The 21209-nt window shown below is 41.0% G+C and overlaps 1 protein-coding gene across 5 annotated transcripts in view; it reads left to right on the top strand.

Annotated features, from left to right (window-relative positions):
- The window catches only part of LOC139550357 (CUGBP Elav-like family member 5), a 96107-nt gene extending 75077 nt beyond the window's left edge, over positions 1–21030 (top strand). For 2 of the 5 annotated variants that reach the window (XM_071361218.1, XM_071361214.1), the window contains 8 exons: positions 5829–5908; positions 6072–6221; positions 6430–6577; positions 13513–13743; positions 14234–14323; positions 15117–15260; positions 15360–15502; positions 15799–21030. In XM_071361218.1, the coding sequence (XP_071217319.1) occupies positions 5829–5908; positions 6072–6221; positions 6430–6577; positions 13513–13743; positions 14234–14323; positions 15117–15260; positions 15360–15487 (971 nt within the window). In that variant the 3' untranslated portion in view covers positions 15488–15502; positions 15799–21030. The remainder of the gene's footprint in view (positions 1–5828; positions 5909–6071; positions 6222–6429; positions 6578–13512; positions 13744–14233; positions 14324–15116; positions 15261–15359; positions 15503–15798) is intronic. The other 3 variants (XM_071361217.1, XM_071361216.1, XM_071361215.1) reach the window with 3 other exon arrangements.
- The last annotated feature ends 179 nt before the right edge of the window (positions 21031–21209 follow it).

Raw genomic sequence — 21209 nt, 5'->3', positions numbered from 1 at the left:
TGGAAATAAAATATGGCTTCAGACTAAACATTACTCACTCAGTTCCAGGTTGGATGGTGTCTTCAGGTTTCTGTTGTTTTCCAGAGCATTTGCTATATAACGTTGGAATAATAATCTTTGGTAGTTGTAAACCTTCCAGGTGTGTCACGTTTGTCATATGGTGGAGGACCAAGGCGCAGCGTGATACGAATACATACTTCTATTTAATAAACGAAGAGACACACTAAACAGACTAATACAAAACAACAAAATGAACATGAAGCTATAAATGACAAGTGCAGACACAGGCAACTTACATATAGACAATAACCCACAACCCACAACACAAAACAGGCTACCTAAATATGGTTCCCAATCAGAGACAACGCAAAACACCTGTCTCTGATTGAGAACCATATCAGGCCAAATACATAGAAATAGACAAACCAGACATACAACATAGAATGCCCACTCAGATCACACCCTGACCAAACAAAAAATAAAACATAAAAAGCAAACTATGGTCAGGGCGTGACAAGGTGATTCTGTAATTCCGTCCAAAATCAGGTTGTGGGTTTTGAGTTTTGATTTGGAGTGAAGGTTATGTTGTAGAGGGTAGTATCCTGTATACAGTTGAAGTAGGAAGTTTACATACACTTAGGTTGGAGTCATTACAACCTGTTTTTCAACCACTACACAAATTACTTGCTAAAAACTATAGTTTTGGACATCTAATTTGTGCATGACACAAGTAATTTTTCCAACAATTGTTTACAGACAGATTATTTCCCTTATCACAATTCCAGTGGGTCAGAAGTTTACATACATAAAGTTACCTGTGCCTTTAACCTTTCACGAGCCTCTACCCCGGGTCCGGGATCACCCCCCACCCCCCCACACACTGATTAGCATAGCTAGCATAGCTTCACAAGTAGATAGTAGCATCTAAATATCATTAAATCACAAGTCCAAGACACCAGATGAAAGATACAGATCTTGTGAATAAACCCATCATTTCTGTTTTTTAAAATGTTTTACAGGGAAGACACAATATGTAAATCTATTAGCTAACCACGTTAGCAAAATACACCACTTTTTTAACTACACCATTTTTTTCCTGCATCAGTAGCTATCACTAATTCGGCCAAATAAAGATATAAATAGCCACTAACCAAGAAAAAACCTCATCAGATGACAGTCTGATAACATATTTATGGTATAGGATAGGTTTTGTTAGAAAAAAGTGCATATTTCAGGTAGAAATCACAGTTTACAATTGCACCGACCATCACAACTCGACTAGAATTACTACAGAGAGCAACGTGTATGACCAATTTACTCATCATAAAACATTTCATAAAAATAGACAAAGCATAGCAATGGAAAGACACAGATCTTGTGATTTCAGACAATATTTCAGATTTTCTAAGCGTTTTACAGCGAAAACACAATAAATCGATAAGTTAGCATACCACATGTGCAAACGTTACCAGAGCATCGATTCAAGCCAAAGAGAGCTATAACGTAATCATCGCCAAAATATATAAATCTTTTCACTAACCTTCTCAGAATTCTTCCGATGACACTCCTGTAACATCATTTTACAACATACATATAGAGTTTGTTCGAAAATGTGCATATTTAGCCATACAAAACCGTGGTTATACAATGAAAATAGTAGCAAATCAAGCCTCAAAATGTCGGACGTCATCTTTCAGAGTGATCTAGTTTAATCGAAAGCTAATCATATACTTGACTAAAAAATACAGGGTTGACAGGAATCGAAAGACAAATTAGTTCTTAATGCAACCGCTGATTTACATTTCTAAAATTATCCTTACTGGGCAATACAGGGTTCGCCAAGTGAAGCGATAACAAACAAAATGGCGGAATATGCGTTTAAAATATTTCGACAGAACAACGATTTATCATATTAAATATTTCTTACTATGAGGTGATTTTCCATCAGATTCTTGGGCAATGTATCCTTTCTTGGGTCTAATCTTCTTTTGGTCGATAGATGTCCTCTGGCCTTCGAAATATCCACTAACATCGACCGAGACCCCGAAACGTGCCCAAAGCTTCAAAGTGCACGACAAAGAAATTCCTCAAAATCGCACTAAACGGATATAAATTGCTATAAAACGGTTCAAATTAACTACATTATGATGTTTTTAACAACTATAACGAGTAAAAACATGACCGGAGAAATATTACTGGCTAAACAACCATTTGGAAGGAGGCAAGTCCGATGTCCATCTTGCGTAAGACGCGCGAAGGGAAAGAACGGTACTTCCACGTTTTGTTGTTTTATAGTGGCTCTGATTGCGCAATCGACTCAATTCAAAGCGTCATGACGTACTGACACCCAGAGGAAGACGTAGGCAGTGTCGGTTTCTCCATAGCATTTACAGGCACCTTAAAACCGACCCCAGATCAGGGGTCAAAATTTCTGAAATCTGACTCCCTGTCAGGAAAAGTGCTGTAGAAGTAGTTCTGTACCACTCAGAGACAAAATTCCAACGGCTATAGAAACTAGAAAGTGTTTTCTATCCAATAATAACAATAATATGCATATTGTACGATCAAGAATTGAGCACGAGGCAGTTTAATTTGGAGACCAAAAATGCTAATGCGGAACAGCACCCCCTATAGTTGGAAAATTCCAGAAAATGATGTCATAGCTTTAGAAGTTTCAGATGGGCTAATTGACATCATTTGAGTAAATTGGAGGTGTACCTGTGGATGTATTTTAAGGCCTACCTTCAAACTCAGTGTGTCTTTGCTTGACATCATGGGAAAATCGAAAGAAATCAGCCAAGACCTCAGAAAAAAATATATAGACCTCCACAAGTCTGGTTCATCCTTGGGAGCAATTTCCAAATGCCTGAAGGTACCACGTTCATCTGTACAAACAATAGTACACAAGTATAAACACCATGGGACCACACAGCCATCATACTGCTCATGAAGGAGACGCATTCTGTCTCCTAGAGATTAATGTACTTTGCTGCGAAAAGTGCAAATCAATCCCAGAACAACAGCAAAGGACCTTGTGAAGATGCTGGAGGAAACAGGTACAAAAGTATCTATATCCACAGTCAAACGAGTCCTATATCGACATAACCTGAAAGGCCTCTCAGGAAGGAAGAAGCCACTGCTTCAATACCACCATAAAAAAGCCAGACTACGGATTGCAACTGCACATGGGGACAAAGATCGTACTTTTTGGAGAAATGTCCCCTGGACTGATGAAACAAAAATAGAACTGTTTGGCCATAATGACCATCGTTATGTTTGGAGGAGAAAGGGGGATGCTTGCAAGCCGAAGAACACCATCCCAACCGTGAAGCACGGGGGTGGCAGCATCATGTTGTGGGGGTGCTTTGTTGCAGGAGGGACTGGTGCACTTCACAAAATAGATGGCATCATAAGGGAGGAAAATTATGTGGATATATTGAAGCAACATCTCAAGACATCAGTCAGGAAGTTAAACCTTGGTCGGAAATGGGTCTTCCAAATGGACAATGACCCCAAGCATAATTCCAACGTTGTGGCTAAATGTCTTAATAAGGACAACAAAGTCAAGGTATTGGAGTGGCCATCACAAGGCCCTGACCTCAATCCCATAGAACATTTGTGGGCAGAACTGAAGAAGTGTGTGCAAGCAAAGAGGCCTTGTAACGATTGTCGTCGGGAGAAGGAGAAGAGGACCAAGGTGCAGCGTAGTAAGTGTCCATAATACTTTTAATAAATACGAACACTAGAACAAAAAAACAACAAAGCGACAAACGAACGGTTCTGCAAGGTGCACTACACTAAACAGAAAACAACTACCCACAATGTGTTTGTGGGAACAGGCTACCTAAGTATGGTTCTCAATCAGAGACGACGATTGACAGCTGCCTCTGATTGGGAACCATACCAGGCCAAACACATAGAAATACAAAACATAGAACAAAACATAGAATGCCCACCCCAACTCATGCCCTGACCAAACCAAAATAGAGACATTAACAAGGAACTAAGGTCAAAATTCTCCTCTCTCCTCTCTCCCCTCTCGTCTCTCCCCTCTCTCCTCACTCCTCTCTCCCGTCTCTCTCTCTCCTCTCTCCCCTCTCTCTCTCCTCTCTCCCCTCTCTCTCTCTTGCCCCCTCCTTCTCTCTCTGACTCTCGCTCTCCCTCTCTAACTCTGTCTCTGTCTCTCTCTCTCTCGCTCCCTCTCTCTTTCTCTCTCTCTCGCTCCCTCTCTCCCTCTCTCTCTGTCTCTCTCTCTCGCTCCCTCTCTCGCTATCTTTCTCTCTCTCCATCTCCCTCTCTCACTCTGTCTCTGTTTCTTGCTCCCTCTCAATTAAATTCAATTTGCTTTATTGGCACAACGTAACAATGTACATATTGCCAAAGCTTACTTTGGATATTTACAATATGAAAATTATGAGAATCAAAATTGTCAACGGGACAACAGTAACAACAATAACCAAGGTTCAAAATAACCATACATTCAACAATAACAATAAGCATACAGTAGAGTACATGTGCAGGTTGATTGGTCTGTCAGACACAGTCCTTCAACTTATGACAGGCAGCAATGTAGTGCGCTGCCAACCCACAGCTCTCTGCGTCCTCCCCCAACAAGACGGGTAGCCTACTATCATCAGAGAGGTCTTTACCTTGAATAACGGTTTCAAATTTGGGGAAATGACACTCTCTAATTGTTTTATATTTTTCACATTTTGTCAGGAAATGCAGCTCCATCTCAGGTTCTGCTGTTGTGCAGTGGTTGCACAGCCTTTCCTCTACAGGGAGCCAGGTTTTCCTGTGTCTACCCTTCTCAATGGCAAGGCCGTGCTGAGCCTGTACTTTGTCAAGGTTTTTCTAAGGTTTTGATCAGTAACGATGGTCAAATAGTTAGCCACGGTATACTGTTGATTTAGGGCCAGATAGTAATGCATTTTGCTTTGTGTTTGTGCTTGTGTTTCCCAATAAGTAGTTTAGTTTTCTCTCTGTCTCTCCCATCTCTCTCTCTCTCTCTCCTCTCTACTCTCTCCTCTCTCTCTCCTCTCTCTCTCCTCTCTCTCTCCTCTCTCCTCTCTCTCTCTCCTCTCTCCTCTTGACCCTCTCCCCTCTCTCTCCCCTCACTCCTCTCTCCCCCTCTGTCTTTCTCTCTCTCTGTCTCTGTGACTCTCTCTCCCCTCTCTCTCCTCTCTCCCCTCTCTCCCTCCTTTCCTCTCCCCCTCTCTCTCGCTCTCTCTCTGTGTCTCTCTCTCCCTCTTTCGCTCTGTCTCTCTCTCTCCTCTCTCCTCTCTCCTCTCTCCCCTCTCCCCTCTCTCCTCACTCCTCACTCCCCTCTCTCTCTCCCCTCTCCCCTCTCTCTCTCCTCTCCCCTCTCTCCCCTCTCTCTCTCTCCCTCCCTCCCTCTCTCTCTCGCTCTCCCACTCCCTCTCTCTCTCTCTCTCTCTCACTCCCTCCCTCTCTCTCTTTTGCTCTCTCTCTCTCTCTACACTCTCTCTCCTCTCTCCTCTCTCCTCTCTCCCCCCTCTCTCTCTCTCACTCCCTCCTTCTCTCTCTTTTGCGCCCTCTCTCTCTCTCTCTCCCTCTCTCGCTCACTCTCTCCCTCTCCCTCTCTCGCTCTGTCTCTCTCTCTCTCTGTCTCTCCCCCCCTCGCTCTCTCTCTCCTCTCTCCCCTCTCTCTCTCCTCACTCTTCTCTCCCCTCTATCTCTCCTCTCTCCCCTCTTCTCTCTCCCCTCTCTCTCTCCTCTACCCTCTATCTCTCCTCTCTCCCCTCTCTCTTTCCTCTCCCCTCTCTCTCCCCTCTCTCTCTCCTCTGTCTTTCTCTCTCTCTCTCTAGGTTGTGCGTTTGTGAAGTTCTCTACTCACTCTGAAGCTCAGTCTGCCATCAGCTCCCTGCACGGGAGTCAGACCATGCCTGTGAGTAAAACACACACACACACACACACACACACACACACACACACACACACACACACACACACACACACACACACACACACACACACACACACACACACACACACACACACACACACACACACACACACACACTAATCCATGTTATTTCTCTCCCCTCTAGGGAGCGTCATCCAGCCTGGTGGTGAAGTTTGCAGACACAGACAAGGAGAGGACCCTACGGCGCATGCAGCAGATGGCTGGACAGTTTGGCATGTTTAACCCCTCTGTCTCTCTACCCACGTTCACTAGCTACAGCAGCTACACACATGCCGTAAGCACACACACACACACACACACACACACACACACACACACACACACACACACACACACACACACACACACACACACACACACACACAATTTGGTATCTGTTGCTCTGACAGACCGATGCCTCACTAACAGGTTTCTCTCATCCCATTTCTCTCCTTTCTCTCTCTCCTTTCTTTCTCCTCCTCTCCATCTCCTCCCCTCATCAGTTGATGCAGCAACAGCAGGCTGCGGTGATGGCCGTGTCTCAGGGGGGCTACCTGGCCCCCAGCCTCTCCTTCCCCTCCGCCCAGCTCCACCAGGTGGGGGCGCTAACCATGAATGGCCTGCCGCCCAACCCCCTCAACTCCGTGTCAGGTCAGTCACGTAGGATAAATCAGCAACATTCATGATGAGTAGGGTTGGAGACCTGAAAATATGTGTTCTCCCCCAGAGCTAATGCCTAAAGCTTTAACTCTGTGGGCTAACACAGTTTGTAGGTGCTCAGATGACCTGTGTTCAATACCTGGTCAGTTACATAGGGGTCTTGTAAAATGTGTGATATCAGATTTCACTATGCGGTCCTGAGATCTATCGCTCTCTGACTGAGGGTAGTGTTACAATTCACCATTGATCCAACAGAATCAGAAGAGTGTAACTCTGCACTGGATACACACTATAGGCAGCCTGACTTCGTATTCTCCTTTAGCTTAATGAACGAGCCACTTATGATCAATTCATTGCTCTAGAGAGCGTGTACACACCTGGTTTCTAGGTCTAAATCACTCTGGAAACCAGCAGACATGACCGTCTATTAACTATATCCAGGAAGATATATTTATTGTGATGTAACCTATTCTACTCTGGTCTTCACATTCTACTCTCCCTGTCAGCACTGAGCTAAATAGGAGTCCTGTTTTATAGATCTGCTAAATTCATACTACTGTGCGGTAATCTATGTGGTCGATTAAAGTGTATAATGTATTATAGGCCATTAATGAATATATACTGTACACCTTCCAGCACATCTATCTCTGTATCACTTATTCTATCATCCTCTATCTCTGTATCACTTTATTATATAATCCTCTATCTCTGTATCACGTATTCTATAATCCCCTATCTCTGCATCACATTATTCTATAATCCTCTATCTCTGTATCACTTTATTATATAATCCTCTATCTCTGTATCACGTATTCTATCATCCTCTATCTCTGTATCACTTATTCTATCATCCTCTATCTCTGTATCACTTTATTCTATAATCATCTATCTCTGTATCACTTTATTCTATCATCCTCTATCTCTGTATCACCTTATTCTATCATCATCTATCAATGTATCACTTTATTTTATCATCCTCTATCTCTGTATCACTTTATTCTATCATCCTCTATCTCTATATCACTTATTCTATCGTCCTCTATCTCTGTATCACTTATTATATCATCCCCTATCTCTGTATCACTTTATTCTATAATCCTCTATCTCTGTATCACTTATTCTATCATCCTCTATCTCTTTATCACTTATTCTATCATCCTCTATCTCTGTATCACTTATTCTATTATCCTCTATCTCTGTATTACTTTATTATATCATCCTCTATCTCTGTATCACATTCTTCTATCATCCTCTATCTCTTTATCAGTATACTATATAATCCTCTATCTCTGTATCACTTTATTCTATCATCCTCTATATATGTATCACTTTCTTCTATAATCCTCTACCTCTGTATCACTTTATTCTATCATCCTCTATCTCTGTATCACTTTATTATATCATCATATATATATGTATCACTTTCTTCTATCGTCATCTATCTCTGTATCACTTATTCTATATTCCGCTATCTCTGTATGACTTATTCTATCATCCTCTATCTCTGTATCACTTTATTATATCATCATCTATCTCTGTATCACTTATTATATCTTCCGCTATCTCTGTATCACTTATTCTATCATCCTCTATCTCTGTATCACTTTATTATATCATCATCTATCTCTGTATCACTTATTATATCTTCCGCTATCTCTGTATCACATTATTCTATCATCCTCTATCTCTGTATCACTTTATTATATCATCCTCTATCTCTGTATCACTTATTATATCTTCCGCTATCTCTGTATCACTTATTCTATCATCCTCTATCTCTGTATCACTTTATTATATTATCCTCTATCTCTGTATCACTTATTCTATCTTCTGCTATCTCTGTATCACGTATTCTATCATCCGATATCTCTGTATCACTTTCTTCTATCATCCTCTATCGCTGTATCACTTTCTTCTATCATCGTCTATCTCTGTATCACTTTCTTCTATCATCCTCTATCTCTGTATCACTTTCTTCTATCATCCCCTATCTCTGTATCACTTATTATATCATCCGCTATCTCTGTATCACTTTCTTCTATTATCCTCTATCATTTGTATCACTTATTCTATCATCCGCTATCTCTGTATCACTTTATTCTATCATCCTCTATCTCTGTATCACTTATTCTATCATCCTCTATCTCTGTATCATTTTATTCTATCATCCTCTCTCTCTTTATCACTTATTCTGTCATCCTCTATCTCTGTATCACTTATTCTATCATCCGCTATCTCTGTATTACTTTATTCTATAATCCTCTATCTCTGTATCACTTTCTTATATCATCCTCTATCTCTGTATCACTTTAGTCTACCATTCTCCATCTCTGTATCACTTTATTATATAATCCTCTATCTCTGTATCACTTTATTATATCATCCTCTATCTCTGTATCACTTTATTCTATCATCCTCTATCTCTGTATCACTTTCTTCTATCACCCTCTGTCTCTGTATCACTTTAATCTAGTATCATCTATCTCTGTATCACTTATTCTATCACCCTCTGTCTCTGTATCACTTTATTATATCATCCTCTGTCTCTGTATCACTTTCTTCTATCACCCTCTGTCTCTGTATCACTTTAATCTATTATCCTCTATCTCTGTATCACTTATTCTATCATCCTCTATCTCTGTATCACTTATTCTATCATCCTCTATCTCTGTATCACTTATTCTATCATCCTCTATCTCTGTATCACTTTATTCTATCATCATCTATCTCTGTATCACTTAATTCTATCACCCTCTATCTCTGTATCACTCTATTCTATCCTCCTCTATCTCTGTAGTACTTTCTTTTATCATCCTCTATCTATGTATCGCTTTCTATCATTCTAACTCTGTATCTTTTTGTATCATTCTCTCTGTATCGCTTTCTTTCATTCTATCTCTCTGTATCGCTTTCTCTCATTCTCCATCTCTGTATCGCTTTCTCTCATTCTCTATCTTTGTATCGCTTTCTCTCATTCTCTATCTTTGTATCGCTTTCTCTCATTCTCTATCTTTGTATCGCTTTCTATCATTCTCTCTCTGTATCGCTCTCTATCATTCTCTCTCTCTGTATCGCTCTCTATCATTCTCTATCTTTGTATCGCTTTCTCTCATTCTCTCTCTGTATCACTCTCTATCATTCTATCTCTGTTTTGCGTTCTATCATTCTCTATCTCTGTATCGCTTTCTATCATTTACTCTCTCTGTATCGCTTTGCATCATTCTCTATCTCTGTATCGCTTTCTATCATTCTATCTCTCTGTATTGCTTTCTATCATTTACTTTCTCTGTATCGCTTTGTGTCATTCTCTTTAGCGCTGTGTATCATTCTCTTTTTCTGAATTGCTTTCTATAATTCTCTATCTCTCGATCACTTTCTATCATTCTGTATCTCTGTATCGCTTTCTATCATTCTCTCTGTATCGCTTTGTGTCATTCTCTCTCTCTGTATCTATCATCCACCATCTCTGTATCGCTTTCTATCATTCTCTCTCCCTGTATCACTTTCTATCATTCTCTATCTCTGTATTGCTTTCTATCATTCTCACTTTCTGTATTGCTTTCTATCATTCTCTCTCTCTTTATTATTTCTATCATTCTCTCTCTCTGTATTGCCTTCTATCATTCTCTCTCTCTTTATTTTTATATCATTCTATCTCTCTGTATCACTTTCTATCATTCTATCTCCCTGTATCACTTTCTATCATTCTCTATCTCTGTATTGCTTTCTATCATTCTCTCTCTGTATTGCTTTCTATCATTCTCTCTCTCTTTATTATTTCTATCATTCTCTCTCTCTGTATCGCTTTCTATCATTCTCTCTCTGTATTGCTTTCTATCAATCTCTCTCTCTTTATTATTTCTATCATTCTATCTCTCTGTATCGCTTTCTATCATTCTCTCTCTCTTTATTATTTCTATCATTCTATCTCTCTGTATCGCTTTCTATCATTCGATGTCTCTGTCGCTATCTCCCTCTAATGTACTGTATTGCTTTCTCTCTCTCTCTTTCTCTCTGTCTTTTTCTCTGTCTTTCTCTCTGTCTTTCTCTCTGTCTCTGTCTGTCTGTCTCTCTGTCTTTCTCTCAGTCACTGTCTCTGTCTTTTCCTCTCTCTTACACGCATGAATGCACACACACACACACACGCACACATACACACACACACACACACACACACACCGCTAAAGGCTATCCGATCACAAATACAGTATTTGGGATGGCTACCCAGTACACACAGAATCATGCAAATTGGAGAAGGCCCTATGTCCCTCCCGAGGATGTATCAGTTTAGTGCAGACAAACATCCAGCCCATTTCACTGTGGGACAAAATCTTTATTTGCCGCAGTTGTAGACAAGACAGTGAGCAGGGAGAACAGTAAAATGCCTCTGCTGCTGCCTCAGTGAGTTGCATGTCATTGCATTGATATGCTGACATTGCAGAGTGATTTCATCACCTTGTGAGCTTTGAGAAGCCTGCTGTTACCCCCACACACACTTGTACACACACACGCACGCACGCACGCACGCACGCACGCACGCACGCACGCACGCACATAAATACACTGAGTGTAAAAAACATTAGGAACACCTTCCTAATATTGAGTCGCATACCGTTTTGCCCTCAGAACAGCCTCAATTCGTCGGGACATGGATTCTACAAGGTGCCGTTGTCATTCCACAGGGATGCTGGCCCATGTTGACTCCAATGCTTCCCACAGTTGCGTCAAGTTCGCTCATATTTGGACTTCCACCAGTCTAATGTCCATTGCTCATGTTCCTTGTCCCAAGCAAGTCTCTTCTTCTTATTGGTGTCCTTTAGTAGTGCTTTCTTTACAGCAATTCAACCATGAAGGCCTGATTCACACAGTCTCCTCTGATCCGTTGATTTTGAGATGTGTCTGTTATTTGAACTCTGTGAAGCATTTATTTGGGCTGCAATCTGAGGCTGGTAACTCTAATGAACTTATCCTCTGCAGCAGAGGTAAGTTTGGGTCAGAGGTAAGTTTGGGTCAGAGGTAAGTTTGGGTCAGAGGTAAGTTTGGGTCAGAGGTAAGTTTGGGTCAGAGGTAACTTTGGGTCAGAGGTAACTTTGGGTCAGAGGTAACTTTGGGTCAGAGGTAACTTTGGGTCAGAGGTAACTTTGGGTCAGAGGTAACTTTGGGTCAGAGGTAACTTTGGGTCAGAGGTAACTTTGAGTCAGAACGCAACCATAGTTTCACAAACAATACAGTTCTCTTCCAACCGCTTTGTACAAAACGTTACAGGTGTGTTGGTCCGATCTAGTCACAGTTTATCTGTTGCATACTGTTCAGTCTCATTGAATACTGACTGCATACATTCCTTTCCTGTGGCGGTCCTCATGAGAGTCAGTTTCGTCATAGCGCTTGATGGTATTTGCGACTGCACTTCAAGAAACGTTAAAAGTTCTTGAAAATTTCCGTATTGACTGACCTTCACGTCTTAAAGTAATGATGGACTCTTTGCTTATTTAAGCTGTTCTTGCCATAATATGGACTTGGTCTTTTACCAAGTAGGACTGTCTTCTGTATACCACACCTACATTGTCACAACACAACTGATTGGCTCAAACACATTAAGAAGGAAATAAATTCCACAAATAAACTTTTAACAAGGCACACCGGTTAATTGAAATGCATTCCAGGTTACTACCTCGGGAAGCTGGTTGAGAGAATGCCAAGTCTGTGTAAAGCTGTCATTAAGGCAAAGGGTGGCTACTTTGAAGAATCTCATAAAATATATTTAGATTTGTTTAACACTTTTTTGGTTACTACATGATTCTATATGTGTTATTTCATAGTTTTCATGTCTTCGCTATTATTCTACAATGTAGGAAATAGTAAAAATCAGAAAAACCCTTGAATGAGTAGGTGTGTCCAAACTTTTGACTGGTACTGTACTTCCATACCCCGTTCAAAGGCACTTCAATCTTTTGTCTTGCCCTTTCACAATCCATGTCTCAATTTTCTCAAGGCTTAAAAATCCTTCTTTAACCTGTCTTCTCCCCTTCATCTACACTGATTGAAGTGAGTTTAACAAGTGACATCAAAAAGGGATAATAGCTTTCACCTTGATATACCTGGTCAGTCTATGTCATGGAAAGAGCAGGTGTTCTTAATGTGTTGTATACTCAGTGTACATGAGACTAACACACGCACACTCGCCCCCGGTCTCTCTGTCTCTCTATCTCTCTATTCTCTCTCCCTCCTCTCTCCCATTTTCTCTCATACACATTGACTCCAATCTGTGTCTGGTGTAGTGATCATTTCTGTCTCTGGTGTAGTGATCATTTCTGTCTCTGGTGTAGTGATCATTTCTGTCTCAGGTGTAGTGATCATTTCTGTCTCAGGTGTAGTGATCATTTCTGTCTCAGGTGTAGTGATCATTTCTGTCTCAGGTGTAGTGATCATTTCTGTCTCTGGTGTAGTGATCATTTCTGTCTCTGGTGTAGTGATCATATCTGTCTCTGGTGTAGTGATCATATCTGTCTCTGGTGTAGTGATCATTTCTGTCTCTGGTGTAGTGATCATTTCTGGCTCCGGTGTAGTGATCATTTCTGGCTCAGGTGTAGTGATCATTTCTGTCTCTGGTGTAGTGATCATATCTGTCTCTGGTGTAGTGATCATTTCTGTCTCTGGTGTAGTGATCATTTCTGTCTCTGGTGTAGTGATCATTTCTGTCTCTGGTGTAGTGATCATTTCTGTCTCCGGTGTAGTGATCATTTCTGTCTCCGGTGTAGTGATCATTTCTGTCTCTGGTGTAGTGATAATTTCTGTCTCCGGTGTAGTGATCATTTCTGTCTCTGGTGTAATGATAATTTCTGTCTCTGGTGTAGTGATCATTTCTGTCTCTGGTGTAGTGATCATATCTCTCTCCGGTATAGTGATCATTTCTGTCTCCGGTGTAGTGAGTTTGTATTCCCCCCTTGCAGGTCTGAGCTCCCCTCCGTCCACCATGCCCTCCTCCCTGCCCAGTCTGGTGACCCCCATGATGAACGGGTATACGGGCCTCGCCCCCCAGGCTAACGTGCACCCTCTGGAGACCCTCTACACCAACGGCCTGCCCCCCTACTCCACCCAGAGCCCCACTGCTGCAGACACACTGCAACAAACCTTTACTGGGGTGCAGCAATACACAGGTGCAGTCCACTACACATCTCTGTTCTCGAATCCTGACCTTGATACATCCAGGTCTTCACCAGAGTCTGTTGAATGTGACTCATAAAGGACTAACTCAATACCCACTCTCTCTTTTCTTTTTCACTTCATCCCCCTTACTGCCTATCTATCTCTCTCTCCTCTCTCTCTCCCTTTCTCTCTCTCCTCTTTGTCCTCTCTCTCTCTTTTATGTCTCTCTCTCTGTCTCGCACTTTCTTTGTCTCTCCGCTCTTTCTCTCCTCTCTTTCACTCTCTCTCCTCTTTGTCCTTTCTTTCTCTATCTCTTTCTCTCTCTGTCTTTCCTCTATCTCTTTCTCTCTCTTTCCTCTCTCTCTGTCTCCCTGCTCTCCTCTCTCTCTCCCTCTCTCGCTGTCTCTCCTCTCTCTCTCTTTCTCTTCTCTCTCTCTTTCTCTCCTCCTCTCTCTCTCTCCCTCTTTTCTTTCTTCTCCTTCCTCCCTTTCCTCTCTGTAGCCATCTACCCAGCGGCTACACTGACACCTGTAGGTCAGTCTCTGGCACAGCACCCTCAGGTCATTGGCCAACAACAGAGGGAAGGTGAGGGTGAGTAACTATATTTACTAATTATTCATCATCATCATTATCAACAACATCATGAGTATCAAGTTTCAAAGTTTATTTGTCACATGCACAAGATATAGCAGGTATAAAAGAGTACAGTGAAATGCTTACTTACAAGCTCTTTCCCGACAATGCAGTATTCTCTATCAATGTGAGAGGAAATCATTTAAAGTACTAATACAAAGTACTAATATAATGTACTAATACAAAGTACTCATATAATGTACTAATATAATGTACTGATACAAAGTACTAATACAAAGTACTAATATAATGTACTAATATAATGTACTGATATAAAGTACTAATATAAAGTACTAATATAATGTACTGATATAAAGTACTAATACAAAGTACTAATATAATGTACTAATATAATGTACTGATATAAAGTACTAATATAAGGTACTAATATAATGTACTAATACAAAGTACTAATATAAGGTACTAATATGAAGTAAGAAGACGAGAAGTACCAACAAAAAAATATATATATACAGGATCATTGCCAGTTCCATAATTACAATGTGCAGCAACCTTAGTGGTGATCATCATGATTTTGTGTGTTAAAAATATACTGTACCATCATGATACTAGGGTCAGTGCCTCTAACAGTGTGTGTGTGTGTGTGTGTGTGTGTGTGTGTGTGTGTGTGTGTGTGTGTGTGTGTGTGTGTGTGTGTGTGTGTGTGTGTGTGTGTGTGTGTGTGTGTGTGTGTGTGTGTGTGTGTGTGTGTGTGTGTGTGTGTGTGTGTCCATGCACGTGTGTGTTCCAGGACCAGAGGGCTGTAATCTGTTCATCTACCACCTGCCCCAGGAGTTTGGGGATAACGAGCTGATGCAGATGTTCCTGCCTTTCGGAAATGTCATCTCCTCCAAGGTATTCATGGACAGAGCCACCAATCAGAGCAAATGTTTTGGTGAGTGACAAATGTTTCTAACCAAACACAACTAGCGCCTAGGTGATTGACGCTACCACCAACCATTCAGAGATTCTTTCTGTGTCTGTATGTATGCAGGCTTTGTGAGCTTTGATAACCCGGGCAGTGCCCAGGCTGCCATCCAGGCCATGAATGGTTTCCAGATCGGCATGAAGAGACTAAAGGTGCAGCTGAAACGTCCCAAAGACGCCAGCCGTCCCTACTGACACCCCCCAGCATAGGTAAAACCTGTGTCTACTATTATAGATAATATAATGAAGTTATTAGTGTTTTTATCAATGCTGTTTCACCCTGATTTTAGCTGTCTATGTTGATCAAAAACTGTATAACAAAGTTACACTTCACACTAGTGTCCCGAGTCAGATTCTAGCGCTTCTCTTTCCCTCTCTCCCAATCCCCCTCTCTCTCTCTCATTATCGGTATTTCTCTCACTCTCTCCCTTCCTTCCGCTTCCCCCCTCTTCCTTTCTCTTCCTCTCACTCTCTCCCCCTTCCCACCCCTCTCTCACCCCCCATAGGTTTAAACAGAAGAATGGAGGACGTCTTTGATGGAATAAGACATTTCATGAAGGAACAAACTCAAAAGTTATTCTGTTTTTAAAACAATGGAAAATAGACTTCATATGGGAGTTGGGAAGAGATATGCTTTCATCTTCAAACATATCTGTCTGGGAGAGGACAGGACTCGCAGCTCTGCAGCAGTGAAAGTTTGCTATTACAGACAGAGAGCAACGGGATAGAACAAGACTTTCAAAAAAACATTATTTTTTTGTTGTTGATACAAACAGAAACAACTTTGAACAATTCAGCATCTTTGGAGACTTGGTAGTGAAGAAGAACACCACAAGCAGACTAACAAGCAATGCTAAAAAGGATATGGATTTCTGATAGACTCAAAGAGCATAGTGAACAAGAGACTTCAGGTTTTTCCTACCATGTAATGAACGAATAAGGGTTCAAACTTGATCTGAGGATGCCCAGTATATCTGGGAAGAGATTATTTCAATTTCTTTCTTTCTCTCTTTCTCTCTCTCCTCTTTATCCTTTCTCTGTGAGTCCCAAGCTTGCAACTTTCTCAAGTTTCCATAGCAACCAAGCGAACTGCACCCCCTTGGGATCGGAGGACCCAATGTTTTTCTCTTTCTCTTTAATAGTCATGTACAAAATACTAACAATCATAATACAATAACAGTATACTGCTTAGTCGAGTGCAAACTAACATTCAAAAATAATTGAAATGCAGTATTCTACTGTAGTTTAATACATAACAGTGACAGAAAGGTTCTTTAGGTCAGCATTGGATAATTCATCATCAGTGTACAGCTGACTACTAAGCAGTATGTAAATGTGAAATTCGATCATGTAGCAGTCAGTTGGAGAGGTTAGTGAGGGAGAATGTTGCCGCAAGCTCTTCCTGTGGGCTGGAATACATAATGGAGCAGTTGTTTTGTTGAAAACCACCTCTTATCATCTGTTTACTGATACACTTCATCTTTGGGCACTCAGTTTGACCCTTGAACTATTTGAGTTCTGTCTCCCTCTGCGCAGCAACCACTCTGAGCCTGTTCTATTCAAAGATGCCCATAGGTACAGATCTAGGATCAGCTCACTTTACCTGAATTTTAACCTTAAAGCTGGAATCCGTTGTGGTGAAATTGCCCTCGTCCGTTTGCAATATTACAACAACAAACACGTTACTTCAAACAATGAAGTAAGGTGTTTTCCCCCTCTGACATCATTGCATGCACTATTCTGCCTATAGAGCAAAGGCCATTGGATCACATTTCGCTTCAGAAGCTAACTGCAGGTCTCGGGTCAGTGATTTAGAAAACGGTGTCAGTTGTGCCACATGGAGTAGAATGACTAATACTATACTGTACATGTATCGTGTAATGTTATTGGAGTTTATCTAATACATAAAGTATATGTAATCCATAGAAACTGTTCATAGTAACTGATCTTAGGTCAGTTTTCTGGTTTAGGTGCTTAATGGTTTAAGTTAGGATTTGGGGAGGGACAGCTGATCCAAGATCTGTGTGTTCACTTTGTTTAGCCAGTAGACGTCATGCATCGGGTTCTTCCTGGTTAGGTCACATTCTCATGAAAAACTCCTCCCCCTTACAGTAGCACAGAAAACACTAGTATGGCACAAGTTAGAAGTTGTTTATTGCACAAGCTATTTTATCATTGTATAACAGGGGTGTCAAACTCATTTTGCGATGGGGCCACATTCAGTCTTCAACGAGATCCGGAGGGCCGCAGTGAAAATTGCTTGTATTTCCTCGCCGTCTAAATTTGCAATAAATTGTCCTCTATCCATCGTTTTTTGAATTTGCGTTGCTCGCTGACTACCTAGCATTCATTTGGGTGATTATTAGCTAGCTGGACAAAGTATATTGAGTTTGTTTTCCTACACAAAAATATATATATATTATTTTTGACTCAAACCACTCACACGCCAGATTGGACCCCCTCATGGGCCGGATCCGCCCGCAGGCCATATGTTTGACATCCCTGGACTACACAAACTCGGGAAAAGCAGGTCTGGTTAAATCCGGACAGTAAACTGTCAGGGGAGGTGTCATCAACAGCAGCACAGAGAGATGCAGAGTTAGAGTAGAAAGCCGTTCGATCCAATTGAGTCTGACACCGTCCGACAACCATTACATTTTAGCAGGTGTCTGCAGTCCCCTCTCGCTTGCATTTGGGTGAATGTTTTATTTAGTTTGGAGAGACAGAGAGCGCAGACACTACTTTATTGGGAGAAAACATAAAATTGTCTTTTAAAGGGCTATACAAGGTCCAATTGTGAGCACTAGTCATTCATTGTGCTGTGTAGGACAGGTTGAGAACATTGTCACAGTACCTCCCTCAGGGAACACTAGAAACCGACAGAGGAACATAAAAAAACACTCTAGAATGCACCGGTGACGATTCTAAGAGACACTAAAATGCACCGGTGACAATTCCAAGAGACACTCTAGAATGCAGTGGTGACGATTCCAAGAGACACTCTAGAATGCAGTGGTGACGAATCCAAGAGACACTCTAGAATGCAGTGGTGACGATTCCAAGAGACACTCTAGAATGCAGTGGTGACAATTCCAAGAGACACTCTAGAATGCAGTGGTGACAATTCCAAGAGACACTCTAGAATGCAGTGTTGACAATTCCAAGAGACACTTTAGAATGCAGTGGTGACAATTCCAAGAGACACTCTAGAATGCAGTGGTGACGATTCCAAGAGACACTTTAGAATGCAGTGGTGACAATTCCAAGACACACTCTAGAATGCAGTGGTGACGATTCCAAGAGACACTTTAGAATGCAGTGGTGACAATTCCAAGAGACACTCTAGAATGCAGTGGTGACAATTCCAAGACACACTCTAGAATGCAGTGGTGACAATTCCAAGAGACACTCTAGAATGCAGTGTTGACAATTCCAAGAGACACTTTAGAATGCAGTGGTGACAATTCCAAGAGACACTCTAGAATGCAGTGTTGACAATTCCAAGACACACTCTAGAATGCAGTGGTGACAATTCCAAGAGACACTCTAGAATGAAGTGGTGACAATTCCAAGAGACACTCTAGAATGCAGTGGGTGAGGGAGGGGGGTTTTCTCTCTTTTTCTTTCATTTGTGGTCATCATCACATCTTCAAGAGTGAACCATATTTTCACTAACTCCTAGTGAATGTTACTGCCTATTTTACTTACAGACAATTCCTGACCCAATATCCCCTGAGATACACAGAATAGCACGTTTCACGGAACATTCCTAATGGTACACTGAACATGGCTACTGCTCCAAATATCACTGACTATTGCTGTGAGTTGGAATGTCCCCTCCACTTCTATCCTATATGGTGAGCACTGTCTGTCAACCATGCTGTGAGGCTGGACATAAGGACCAACATAGAATTAATTTGTTTGTCATCTTGTAATAGCAGAAGATATTATCAATCATATCATAAGTGAAGTTGCCAAATAATGTTTAATCTATCTATGAATTCTAATATGTAAATGTAATTATCTTGTAACATTCCAGGCTAGTTGGCAGCTGAGAGATAAATATGAAGTAGCTATTTTAGTTTTATCGATATTAGTTTATTCACTGTGCACAGAATCATAAACCAACTGGACATGTGGGTATACCAATGAATATTTATATTCAAGATGTGTATTATACATTGATTTATTTTCATGGGTTTTAATCATTGTCAAGATATAGCTTACTTCTTATTAGCTGCCAGCCTTCTATTCTCTTGTATCTGCATGTGGTTTCCTCACAGAGATGTATTCAAAGGAAGAAACGGGACGTTTTGTTTAGAGCCAAGGGTCAACTCCACTTCAATCGCTTGTCAGTTGAACTGGACAATATAATTTCTCTATAGGACAGAAGTTAAATTCCTATATTGACTGTTAAGACAACCCTGTCAGCTTTAATGATGCATGCCTCTGTGAAAGGTTTACTGACCAGCAGCCTCTCAACACTGTTAGCAGCGTAGTAATATAATTATTAGTGAGGGGGAGCAGTCAAATTGCTTTGGTCTGAGGGTCAAAAACCCTTCTAGGAATTATATTTCTATGGTAAGCAGAGCTTGGCCTGCGACTGCTGGAAGAAAGTCCGTCTTGATGTTTGATCCAGATCCTGAGGTAATAGCAGTAGTCCTAGTTGCACTAAGAGACAATCAGTGCACTACAGTAACTTGACAGGTCATTTGACCTTTGCTCATCCTATAAATATAAAGCAGTATCCTGGAGGCTAAATTAATGCTATTGTTGGTTGGAAATCTATGTGTATATTTCTATGTTTTATTCAGGTTCTGGGGTTATATGCTTTTCGGGGGTTGGGGTATATAAAGATAGTTTACTGTGCTTTTTCTATATGCGTTTATTAACTACCTGAATGAAGCCATGTTACTTTCAATCAAATGACTACATGTATACTTAGCATTCCTACTGCACTACCTCTACAAGGTGATGTGTATATAAAAAAACAAGACTTCTATTTTCATTTGAAGATTTATTATGAGTTTTTGTGTGTTTACTGCCAAAATCCACCTACATCCATCCTTACTGCTCAACTGGAGGCTTGGGGATTTGGACGATAAGGTGACTTGGATAATGGGAGGGAGTGGGGGGGGGGGGGGGGTCATGCCATTTTCATGAATGAGACTGTATGATACTGTACTGTGTTTTGAATGCCATGGGAAAGGAGAATATAGCTTGATGTAAATGAGGAAATCTGTTTAATTCCATAATAGTCAGCACACATCTTTTCAGGTAATGGGGCGATGGTTGGGGGATTGATAGAGAGGGGTAGGGGTGATAGTGGAGATAGTGGTGGTGGCTGGGGTTGGCATTTGAAGATTGTGTCTTACTTCAGCAGTTTCTTAGCACAATATACAAAATGTATAGATGATTGAGAGATGGGGATTAGGAGAGTTGTGGGTAATGCCGAGGAGAGAAGAAGGGGACATGATGATGTCTTTGAAACCACAGCTCTCTTATACTGCTCATGTCTCTCTTATACTTGCTGCTTTGACAATTATAATGTTCATACGCTTTAATTTATTTGCTTATTTATTAGGTCATATTTATTACTTTTCCTTGTATTTATTATTTTTATTTCCTGTTTTTTTTCTTCAGATATGAATGATACAGAATGCTTACTGGGGCTTTTTCTCTCTGTACTTTTTCAATTTTACAATAAAATATTCTAATAGTACCGTAACATCTCAAAATCCTGTCTCCAGTGATTCTTAACCCCAGCAGTGAATAAATATGTGTTTTTGCTGCCCTCTGCTGTTTGCTATCTACCAGTGTAAGTAGCCTATGGTAACAGCCAACAACATACACTGAGCTTGATAAACATTAGGAACACCTGCTCTTTCCATGACATAGACTGACCAGGTGAATCCAG

The sequence above is a fragment of the Salvelinus alpinus genome, chromosome 23 (genome assembly GCF_045679555.1).
Source record: "Salvelinus alpinus chromosome 23, SLU_Salpinus.1, whole genome shotgun sequence".
Classification (NCBI taxonomy): domain Eukaryota; kingdom Metazoa; phylum Chordata; class Actinopteri; order Salmoniformes; family Salmonidae; genus Salvelinus; species Salvelinus alpinus.
This window is presented reverse-complemented; position numbering and strand designations above follow the sequence as displayed.